General features: G+C 43.1%; 1 protein-coding gene across 3 annotated transcripts in view; it reads left to right on the top strand.

Moving 5' to 3' along the window:
- Positions 1-12,343, top strand: part of LOC137323010 (neutral amino acid uniporter 4-like) — a 429,467-nt gene that overhangs the window by 20,316 nt on the left and 396,808 nt on the right. For all 3 annotated transcript variants that reach the window (XM_067986344.1, XM_067986343.1, XM_067986346.1), the window contains exon 3: positions 11,656-11,779. In XM_067986344.1, coding sequence (XP_067842445.1) covers positions 11,656-11,779 — 124 coding nt within the window. The remainder of the gene's footprint in view (positions 1-11,655; positions 11,780-12,343) is intronic.

The following is a 12,343-nucleotide window of genomic DNA, read 5'->3' as shown; positions in this document are numbered from 1 at the left end:
AACAGCCAGTAGTCGTGGTCCATATTGGTACCAACGACATAGGTTTAAAAAAAAGGGACGGGGTCCTGCAAGGTGAATTTAAGGAGTTAGGAGATAAATTAAAAAGCAGGACTTCAAAGGTAGTGATCTCAGGATTACTACCGGTGCCACGTGCTAGTGAGTATAGGAACAGGAGAATAGACAGGATGAATGCGTGGCTGCAGGGGTGGTGTAGGAGGGAGGGATTTAGATTCCTGGGACATTGTGACCGGTTCTGGGGAAGGTGGGACCTGTACAAGCGGGACGGGTTACACCTGAGCAGGACCGGGACCAATGTCCTCGCGGGGGTGTTTGCTAGTGCTGTTGGGGAAGGTTTAAACTAGAGTGGCAGGGGGATGGGAACCTGAGCGGGGAGTCAGAAGGGAATAAAGTTGAGAGCAGTGAGAGGGGAAGACCCAGGGGAAATCTACAATACAAATAGTACAAACAGTTGTTCAAGAACAAGTGAAAGGGAAAAGCGTGGAGCAGCGGAAAGAAAGTGTACTTTAGGCACGACAGATAAAATAAAAACTAGACGGCGTAAGGCGATTAACCCAGCATCAAAGCTGTGGCAGGGGGTTGGGAACCTGAGCAGGGAGACAGAGGAAAGTGTGTCAGGAAGGGACAGAAGGTATGGAGTGAAAGGTAAAGTGTTAAAAAAGGAAAAAGCAGGAACTAAGTGTCACAAAACATATTTGAAAGTTCTTTGTCTGAATGCACGTAGCATTCGTAACAAAATGGACGAGTTAACGGTACAAATAACTATGTATGGGTATGATCTTGTGGCCATTACAGAAACATGGCTGCAGGGTGACACCGACTGGGAATTAAATATGCCAGGGTATTTAACAATCAGGAAAGACAGGCAGGAAGAAAGGGGAGGTGGGGTGGCTATGTTAATAAAGGAAGGAATCACTGTAATACAGAGAAAAGATATTGGGACAAAGGATCAGGATAATGAAACAGTTTGGGTAGAGATAAGGAATAATAAGGGGAAAAAAACACTCGTGGGCGTAGTATATAGGCCTCCTAATAGTTGCAACTCTGCTGGAAGAAGTATTAATCAGGAAATAGTCAGGGCATGTAGTAAGGGAACAGCTATAATTATGGGGGATTTTAACTATCATATTAACTGGACAAATCAAATTGGGCAGGGCAGCCTTGAGGAAGAGTTTATTGAGTGTATTAGGGATGGATTTCTTGAGCAGTATGTAACTGATCCTACAAGGGGGCAAGCAACCTTGGACCTGGTCCTGTGTAGTGAGCCAGGATTAATTAATAATGTCCTAGTTAAGGATCCCCTTGGAATGAGTGACCATAACATGGTTACATTCCATATCCAATTAGAGGGTGAGAAGGTTGGTTCTCAAACAAGCGTACTGAGCTTGAATAAAGGAGACTATGATGGTATGAGAGCGGAATTGATTAAAGTGGACTGGGAAAATAGATTAAAGGGTAAGACGGTACATGAGCAGTTGTGTTCATTCAAGGAGTTATTTTACAACTTTCAAAAAATATATATTCCACTGAGGAAAAAAGGATGTAAAAGAAATGACAGCCATCCGTGGCTAAGAAAAGAAATTAAGGATAGTATCCGACTAAAAACAAGGACATATAAGGTAGCCAAACTTAGTGGGAGGATAGAAGATTGGGAAGTCTTCAAAAGACAGCAAAAAGTAACTAAAGGATTGATTAAGAAAGGGAAGATAGATTATGAAAATAAATTAGCAAAAAATATAAAAACAGATAGCAAGACTTTCTACAGTTTTATAAAAAGGAAAAGGGTGGCTAAGGCAAACGTAGGTCCCTTAGAGGATGAGACCGGGAAATTAATGGTGGGAAACATGGAGATGGCAAAAATGCTGAACAAATATTTTGTTTCAGTCTTTACGGTAGAGGACCTATCCCAACGCTGGACAAACAGGGGGCTCTGGTGGGGGGGGGGGGGGGGTGAGGGAGCTAAATACGATTAAAATCACTAAGGAATTGGTACTCAGTAAATTAACGGGACTCAAGGTGGATAAATCCCCTGGACCTGATGGCTTACATCCTAGGGTCTTGAGGGAAGTGGCAGTAGGGATTGTGGATGCTTTGGTAATAATTTTCCAAAATTCTTTGGACTCGGCAAAGGTCCCAGCAGATTGGAAAACTGCTAATATAACACCCTTATTTAAAAAGGGTAGTAGGCAGAAGGCTGGAAATTATAGACCAGTTAGCCTAACATCTGTGGTGGGTAAAATTTTGGAGTCTATTATTAAGGAGACAGTAGCAGAACATTTTTGGATAAACATAATTTAATAGGACAAAGTCAGCATGGCTTTACGAAGGGGCAGTCATGTCTGACAAATTTGCTTGAGTTCTTTGAGGACATAACGTACAGGGTGGATAAAGGGGAACCAGTGGACGTAGTGTATTTAGACTTCCAGAAGGCATTCGACAAGGTGCCACATAAAAGATTATTGCTCAAGATAAAGAATCACTGGATTGGGGGTAATATTCTGGCATGGGTGGAGGATTGGTTATCAAACAGGAAGCAGAGAGTTGGGATAAATGGTTCATTCTCGGACTGGCAACCAGTAGCCAGTGGTGTTCCGCAGGGGTCGGTGCTGGGTCCCCAACTCTTCACAATCTATATTAACGATTTGGAGGAGGGGACCGAATGTAAAATATCAAAGTTTGCAGATGATACAAAGATGGGAGGGAAAGTGGAGAGTGAGGAGGACATAAAAAACCTACAAAGGGATATAGACAGGCTGGGTGAGTGTGCAGAGATTTGGCAGATGCAATACAATATTGGAAAATGTGAGGTTATGCACTTTGGCAGGAAAAAATCAGAGAGCAAGTTATTATCTTAATGGCGAGAAACTGGAAAGTACTGCAGTACAAAGGGATCTGGGGGTCCGAGTGCAAGAAAATCAAAAGGTTAGTATGCAGGTGCAGCAGGTGATCAAGAAGGCCAACGGAATGTTGGCTTTTATTGCTCGGGGGATAGAATATAAAAACAGGGAGGTATTGCTGCAGTTATATAAGGGATTGGTGAGGCCACACCTGGAATACTGCATACAGTTTTGGTGTCCGTACTTAAGAAAAGACGTACTGCCTCGAGAGCAAGTATAAAGAAGGTTCACTCGGTTAATCCCGGGGATGAGGGGGCGGACATATGAGGAGAGGTTGAGTAGATTGGGACTCTACTCATTGGAGTTCAGAAGAATGAGGGGCGATCTTATTGAAACATATAAGATTGTGAAGGGGCTTGATCGGGTGGATGTGGTAAGGATGTTCCCAAGGATGGGTGAAACTAGAACTAGGGGGCATAACCTTAGAATAAGGGGCTGCTCTTTCAAAACTGAGATGAGGAGAAACTTCTTCACTCAGAGGGTAGTAGGTCTGTGGAATTTGCTGCCCCAGGAAGCTGTGGAAGCTACATCATTAAATAAATTTAAAACAGAAATAGACAGTTTCCTCGAAGTAAAGGGAATTAGGGGTTACGGGGAGCGGGCAGGAAATTGGACATGAATTTAGATTTGAGGTTAGGATCAGATCAGCCATGATCTTATTGAATGGTGGAGCAGGCTCGAGGGGCCGATTGGCCTACTCCTGCTCCTGTTTCTTATGTTCTTATGTCTGTACTATTGGCTTATATTCCCTGGAGATGAGGTTAAAGAGCGATCAGATTAAGATATTTAAGGTAATGAAAGGAATTGACAGGGTTCATAGGGAATTTCTCTTCCTTCTCATAAGGCAATACAGAGCAAGGGGGAAAAGCCTTTGAATTCAAGCTCTGCTGGTTAGAAGTGCTCCAATTAAAATGTCTTTCAACAAAAGGTTGAGAGACTATGAAATGCACTGCCTCAAAAGATCATAGATGCAGGGTCAGTTGAAGTGTTTAAAGGGGAAGTAGATACTTAATTGGGTGGTAAGGGATATGGAGAAAAGGCAGGAAATTGGCATTAAAAGGATAGAGCTACCATGGATAACAAAAAGGGAAGATCAGTCCCAGTCGGCTGAATGGCCAGCTCCTGTTCCTGTATTCCTAATTCAGCAACCTCCTCACACAGATAATAGAATCATACAGCACAGAAGGAGGCCATTTGGCCCATTGTGCCTGTGTTCGCTCTTTGAAAGAGCTATCCAATTAGTCTCACTTCCCTGCTCTTCCCTTATAGCTCTGCAAAATTTTTCCCCTTCACATTTATCCAATTCCTGTTTGAAAGTTATTATTAAATCTGCTTCCACAAGCCTTTCAGGCAGAGCATTCCAGATCATAACAATTCACTGCGTAAAATTTTCTTTCCTCATGTCGCCTCTGGTTCTTTTGCCAATAACCTTAAATTTGTGTCCTCTGGTTACCGACACGTCTGCCACTGGAAACAGTTTCTCCTTATTTACTCTATCAAAACCCTTCATGATTTTGAACACCACGATCAAATCTCCCCATAACCTACTCTGCTGTAAGGAGCACAACCCCAGCTTCTCCAGTCTATCCATGTAACTGAAGTCTTCCCTGGTACCATTCTAGTAAATCTCCTTTGCATTCTCTCTTAAGACCTTGACATGCGTCCTAAAATGTGGTGCCCAGAATTGGCCACAATACTCCAGCTGGGGCTTAGCCAGTGTTTAATAAAGGTTTAGCATAACTTTGTTGCTTTTGTACTCTATGCCTCTATTTATAAAGCCAAGGATCCCATATGTCTTTTTAACAGCCTTCTCAACTTGTTCTGCCACTTTCAAAGACTTGTGTATGTACACCCATCGGTGTCTCTGTTCCAGCATCCCCTTTAAAATTGTACTACTTCGTTTATGTTGCCTCTCCTCATTCTCCCTGCCAAAATGAATCACTTCACACTTCTCTAAGTTTCATTTGCCATGAGTCTGCCCATTTCACCAGTTTGGCTATGTTCTCCTGAAGTCTGTTACTATCCTCCTCACTGTTTAGTGCATTTTTGAGTTTGAAATTATGCCCAGGTCATTTAATATATATCAAAAAAGAGCAGTGGTCCCATTACTGACCCCTGGGGACACCATTGCACACTTCCCTCAGTCTGAAAAACAACTGTTCACCACCACTCTCTGCTTTCAGTCCCTTAGCCAATTTTGTATCCACATAGCCACAGCCCCTTTAATCCCATGGGCTTCAATTTTGCTAACAAGTCTATTATGTGGTACTTTATCAAATGCCTTTTTGAAAGTCCACATGTACATCAACTGTAGTACCCCCATCAACCCTCTCCATTACTTCATCAAAGAACTCAATCAAATTAGTCAAACATGATTTGCCTTTAACAAATCTGTGCTGGCTTTAGTTTATTAACCTATATTTTTCCAAGCACCAATTAATTTTGTCCCTGATTATTGTGTCAAACTATCCCTACCACTGACGTTAGTTGTCGGATTTATCCCTCTCCCCTTTTTTGAACAGGGGTGTAAGATTTTTCAATCCTCCAGTCTACTGGCACCACCCCCATATCTAAGGAGGATTGGAAGATTGTGGCCAGAGCCTCTGCAATTTCCACCCTTACTTCCCTCAGTAACCTAGGATGCATCCCATCCGGACCGGGTGACTTTTCTATTTTGAGTGCTGCCAACTGTTTAAGTGCCTCTTTATCTATTTTTTATCGTATCCAATATCGCTACTACCTCTTCCTTTACTGTAAGGAATCTTACAACACCAGGTTATAGTCCAACAAATTCCTTTACTGTGACATTGACAGCATCCTCTTCTTTAGTGAAGACAGATGCAAAGTATTAATTTACTAAGTCAGCCATGCCTGCTGCCTCCACAAGCAGATCTCCTTTTTGGTCCCTAATCAGTCCCACCCATCCTTTGACTACCTTTTTTACTATTTATATTACCTGCTAATTTATTCTCTCATACTCCCTTTGTCCCTCTTATTTCCTTTTTCAGTCCTCCTCTGTACTTTTTTGTATTCTGCTTGGTTCTCTATTGAATTATGAACATGGCATTTATTATAAGCCTTTTTCTATTTCACTTTGATTTCTATATCTTCAGTCATCCAGGGAGCTCTAGCTTTGGCTTCCCTTCCTTTCCCCCTCGTGAGAATGTGTCCAGTTTCTACCCAAACTATTCTCTTTAAGGGCTCCCTTTGCTCACTTACTGTTTTAGCTGCCGATCTTTGATTCCAATCCATTTAGGCCAGATCCCTTTTTAATTCTCTGAAATTAGCTCTCCTCCATTTGAGTATTTTCACATTTGATTTTTCCTTGTCCTTTTCCATAACTACTCTAAACCTAATGGTATTGTGATCAATGTTTCCCAGATACTCCCCCAATGAAAAATGCTCCACTTGCCCTACTTCATTCCCTCGAACTCGCTTCAGCAACCGCTGCCTTCCTTGTTGGGCTGGAAACATATTAAGAAAGTTCTCTTGCACACATTTCAGGAAATCCTCTCCCTCTTTGCCCTTTATACTGTTTTCCCAACCTATATTACGACAATTGAAGTTCCCCATTATTACTCCTCCAAAGATTTTGCGTCTTTCTGCAGTTTGCCTGCAAATTTGCTCCTCTATCTCCTTCCCACTATTTGGTGGCCTGTACCCAGCAGCATAATAGCACCTCTATTGTTCCTTTTATTCTAACTAAATAAATTCTGTCTTTGAACCCTCAAGTACATTATCTCTTTCTAGTACTGTAACAGTATCTTTGTCAATACTGCCACCCCCTCCTTTTTTATTCTTCCCTATCTTTCTTGAATGCATTGTAGCCAGGAATATTAAGTGCCCATTCCTCCCCATATTTGAGCCAGGTCATCGTTATCGCCACTATATCATAATACCATGTGGCTATTTGTGCCTGCAGCTCACCAACCTTATTTACCATGCTCTGTGCATTTACATACATGTGCTCCAAACCCATCTTAGTCGGCCTCGCATTTTCCCCTGCTACCTGATCCCTCCTATTTCTGAACTACTCTTTATTCTAATGCTGGTTGTCTCTCTCAGTCCTCTGTGCACCTTGTTTCTCCTTTTTAATGCTTCATCCTGATGCCCCTCTCCCACAGCACTGGTTAACCTCCCTGCATGGACATTGGTTCCAGCCCTGTTGAGGTGCAACCCATCCATCTTGAATAGGTCCCTTCTGCCCCAGAACTGGTCCCAAAGCCCCAGGAATCTGACCCCCTCCCTCCTGCCTCACTTCTGCAGCCAGGTGTTAATGTGTCCTATCTTACAGCTCCTCTGTACTCACGAGCATGTGGCATTGGGAGTAATCCGGAGATTACTGCCTGTGAGATCCTGCTCTTCAACTTCCTCCCTAGTTCCTGAAACTCTGTCTGTATAGGACCTCAACCCTTTTTTAAAATTTGTTCATGGGATGTGGGCATCGCTGGCAAGGCCAGCATTTATTGCCCATCCCTAATTGCCCTTGAGAAGGTGGTGGTGAGCTGCCTTCTTGAACCGCTGCAGTCCGTTTGGTGACTGTTCTCCCACAGTGCTGTGAGGAAGGGAGTTCCAGGATTTTGACCCAGCGATGATGAAGGAACGGCGATATATTTCCAAGTTGGGATGGTGTGTGACTTGGAGAGGAACGTGCAGGTGGTGGTGTTCCCATGTATCTGCAGCTCTTGTCCTTCGAGGTGTAGAGGTCGCAGGTTTGGGAGGTGCTGTCGAAGAATCCTTGTCGAGTTGCTGCAGTGCATCCTGTGGATGGTACGCAGTGCATCCTGTGGATGGTACACACTGCAGCCACTGTGCGCCGGTGGTGAAGGGAGTGAATGTTTAGGGTGGTGGATGGGGTGCCAATCAAGCAGGCTGCTTTGTCCTGGATGGTGTCAAGCTTCTTGAGTGTTGGAGCTGCACTCATCCAGGCAAGTGGAGAGCATGCCATCACACTACTGACTTGTGCCTTGTAGATGGTGGAAAGGCTTTGGGGAGTCGGGAGGTGAGTCACTCGCCGCAGAATACCCATCCTCTGACCTGCTCTTGTAGCCACAGTATTTATATGGCTGGTCCAGTTATGTTTCTGGTCAATGGTGACCCCCAGGATGTTGATGGTGGAGGATTCGGCGATGGTAATGCTGTTGAATGTCAAGGGGAGGTGGTTAGACCCTCTTGTTGGAGATGGTCATTGCCTGGCGCGAATGTTACTTGCCACTTATGTGCCCAAGCCTGGATGTTGTCCAGATCTTGTTGCATTCGGGCTTGGACTGCTTCATTATCTGAGGGGTTGTGAATGGAACTGAACACTGCGCAATCATCAGCGAACATGCCCATTTCTGACCTTATGATGGAGGGAAGGTCATTGATGAAGCAGCTGAAGATGGTTGGACCGAGGACACTGCCCTGAGGAACTCCTGCAGCAATGTCCTGGGGCTGAGATGATTGTCCTCCAACAACCACTACCACCTTCCTTTGTGCTAGGTAAGACTCCAGCCACTGGAGAGTTTTCCCCTTGATTCCCATTGACTTCAATTTTACTAGGGCTCCTTGGTGCCACACTCGGTCAAATGCTGCCTTGATGTCAAGGGCAGTGATTCTCACCTCACCTCTGGAATTCAGCTCTTTTGTCCATGTTTGGACCAAGGCTGTAATGAGGTCTGGAGCCGAGTGGTCCTGGCAGAACCCAAACTGAGCATCGGTGAGCAGGTTATTGGTGAGTAAGTGCCGCTTGATAGCACTGTCGACGACACCTTCCATCACTTTGCTGATGATTGAGAGTAGACTGATGGGGCGGTAATTGGCCGGATTGGATTTGTCCTGCTTTTTGTGGACAGGACATACCTGTGCAATTTTCCACATTGTCGGGAAGATGCCAGTGTTGTCGCTGTACTGGAACAGTTTGGCTAGAGACGCGGCTAGTTCTGGAGCACAAGACTTCAGCACTACAGCTGGGATGTTGTCGGGGCCCATAGCCTTTGCTGTATGCAGTGCACTCAGCCGTTTCTTGATATCACGTGGAGTGAATCGAATTGGCTGAAGACTGGCTTCTGTATGGTGGGGATGTTACCAGAGTGATGTTACCTGCAGGACCACCGAATACACAAACAGCCAGAACACAAAACAGAGAGATCTGGCTGTTTGTGTATTCGGTGGTCCTGTAGGTAACATCACTCTGTCTGAACACTTTGATTGCCTTGACAATGGGCAGTTGGAAAGATTATCTGTAATCACCAGGTATTGTTCTCTGAATATAAATGCGGTAACCTTCCATGGAATCCCACACTCGCTCACCTGACGAAGGAGAAAGCCTCCGAAAGCTTGTGATTTTCAAATAAAACAGTTGGACTATAACCTGGTGTTGTAAGATTCCTTACATTTATTTATTTCTGTAATTACTTATTTATTGTTGTCCCTCAGTTTAAATTACTCAGCACGAATTCCCATTTTAAAGACTTCACTCTGTTTGGAAAGCACTCTGTTTCACCAAGCTCTCTGTTTTTGCAGATATCCCTCTAATATATACCTTTTTAGAAACTCACTCGTTACAACTGGTCAGTCAACTCCCAGCCACAATAATTAACAGCTAGTCAGGGGCCCACTTACAAGTGATTGACTACCACTGACTTGCAGTTTTTTAAAGTTTAGAAAAATGAAGTTAAATTTCAGTTCAATTAAAAACACACTTTCTGTACTACTTACCCACTACTTACCAGTGAATTCCCGCTCTCATCGCGTTCCCCTTTTTAAGATAAGAAATAGGAGCAGGAGTAGGCCACACAGCCCCTCGAGCCTGCTCTGTCATTCAATCAGATCATTGCTGATCTTCGACCTCAACTCCATTTTCCCGCCCGATCCCCATATCGCTTAATTGCCTTAAAGTCCGAAGACAATATTCCGAAGATGCACATTCCTTTTTGAGGGAAGAAATTCCTCCTCATCTAAGTGTAAATAGCTGATCCCTTATCCTACGCTCCCTAATTTTAGACTCTCCAGCCAGGGGGAACAGCCTCTCAGCACCTTACCCTGTCAAGCCCTCTCAAAGTCTTATCTGTTTCAAGAGATCATCTCTAATTCTTCTAAACTCCAGAGTATAGGCCCATTCTACTCAATCTCTCCTCAAAGGACAACCCTCTTATCCCAGGAATCAAGTGCACCTTCGTTGCACTGCCTCTAAGGCAAGTATATACTTCCTTAAGTAAGGAGACCAAAACTGTACACAGTACTCCAGGTGTGGTCTCACCAAAGCCCTGTACAATTGCAGCAAGACCTCCTTACGCTTGTACTCCAACCCCTTTGCAATAAAGGCCAACATACCATTTGCCTTCCTAATTGCTAGCTGTACCTGCATGTTAACTTTGTGTTTCGTGTACAAGGACACCCAAATCTCCCTGGACACCTACATTTAATAGTTTCTCACCATTTAAAAAATATTCTGCTTTTCTGTTCTTCCTACCAAAGTGAATAACCTCACACTTCCCCACATTATACTCCATCTGCCACCTTCTTGCCCACTCACTTAACCTGTCTATGTATCCCTTTGCAGACTCCTTGTGTCCTCTTCACAGCTTACTTTCCCACCTAGCTTTGTGTTGTCAGCAAACTTGGATACATTACACTCGGTCCCTTCATCTAAAGTCATTAATAGAGATTGTGGATAGCTGAGGCCCAAGCACTGATTCTTGCGGCACCCCACTAGTTACTAGTTACAGCCTGCCAATCTGAAAATTATCAGTTTATTCCTACTGTTTGCTGTTCGTTAACCAATCCTCTGTCCATGTTAATATATTACCCCCAAACCTTTTGTGTGGCACCTTATCGATTGCCTTTTGAAATTCCAAATATACTACATCCACTGTCTCACCTTGGTCGACCCTGCTAGTTATATCCTCAAAAAAAAAAACTCAAGTAGATTTGTCAAACACTGTTTCCCTTTCATAAACTATGTTGATGCTGCCTAATCATATTATGATTTTCTAATTGCCCCATTACTATATCCTTAATGTATTCCTGCATTTTCCCGACTACTGATGTCAGGCTAACTGGCCTGTAGTTCCTTGTTTTCTCTCTCCCTCCTTTCTTGAATGGTGTTGTTACATTTGCTACCTTCCAATCCACTGGGACCATTCTAGAATCTAGGGAATTTTAGATGATCACAGGCAATGCATCTTCATAGTGTTCATTCTGTTTTTTAATTCACTCCATTTAGAAGTTCACTCCCTCTGTGTGCACCGAGCTCTGTGCCCAAGCTCCCAAGATCTTTTAGGAATATTGCAGTTATTTTAAGAAGACTTTTAAGTGCCTGTGCATGTTATATTTTACTGTGTATGTAAAATTGCCATTGTTGCTCTTAAGGAGGTAATACCATTTTACTACTGTATACTCTAGAAAAATAACACAAACTAGAAGTTCTTCAATTTTTAGAAAATTACATCTGTAACAGTGATTGTCTTTAACATTTTTTAAAATGGATTTTGAAGTAATGTTTTTAATGACAAAAGAATGTTGCCATGAATTTTTTTGCCTTTGTGCCCACAATTTCCTGTTATGAATTATAGCATGGAAAAGATGACCTACACATTTGAGGGGACTAGCCACATGGACTGCAGTGGTCTTTCCCAATCCCCTCTATTCCTGTGTACATGTCTTGTATCTGGGGCATCCATGAATCAGCACTAAACAGAAAATATGGTGAAAGGAACAAAAATTAATTTGTGTGTTGCATGATATTTTGGTGTTGCAGACATGGAAGTTATGAAACCTCTAATAGAAGTGGCTCATAGTTCTGAAGAAGTATCAGATGAAGAGCAAGAGTCTGAATTAACAGGTTTACACCCACGGCAACCTGGTGATGAACAGGGCATCTCGTAAGTGCATGTTATCTTAATATTATTTTAGTCACATGTTTTCATATCGCTTTTTTACTTTTCTCCTGTTCTCCTCCTTTCCTGGAAGGATTGGTTTGATTCTAGAGTATGGTTTCTCAGCAGCAAACAGCCCTCCAATCCCTCACCAAATGAGCTATTGTGTCAGAACAGTGACTATCAGCAGGGAGTTTGACTGAGAACAGCAAAACAAATAAGTACAATCTTACTCCCATCTAGATTCCATACTTGCACTTTTGAACAGGAATCACAGAATAGCAATCAGGAACAGAAAACAAAGCTGATCTTTCATTTTCCCCCCTGCATCAATGCAGGAGACAAAGGCCATTGTGACCCACTGTTGCCTTGGGTTTAACTTGGCCAAGAAGACCAAGGGGGTCCCAAGTTCAATCCCTGGCTTCTGCTAAGTGTCACACCATGAATTAGTGATTTGGGATGTTAATATGGCATTTAGTCATTTTTTTACAGATTGGGCCTATTCAGATACCTCAAGTTTCAACTATTTCAAGATTTATTTTTGAAATTGCTGTTTTCCTAGCTTTTTAA

This window comes from Heptranchias perlo, chromosome 6 (genome assembly GCF_035084215.1).
Source record: "Heptranchias perlo isolate sHepPer1 chromosome 6, sHepPer1.hap1, whole genome shotgun sequence".
In the NCBI taxonomy this organism is placed as follows: domain Eukaryota; kingdom Metazoa; phylum Chordata; class Chondrichthyes; order Hexanchiformes; family Hexanchidae; genus Heptranchias; species Heptranchias perlo.
This window is presented reverse-complemented; position numbering and strand designations above follow the sequence as displayed.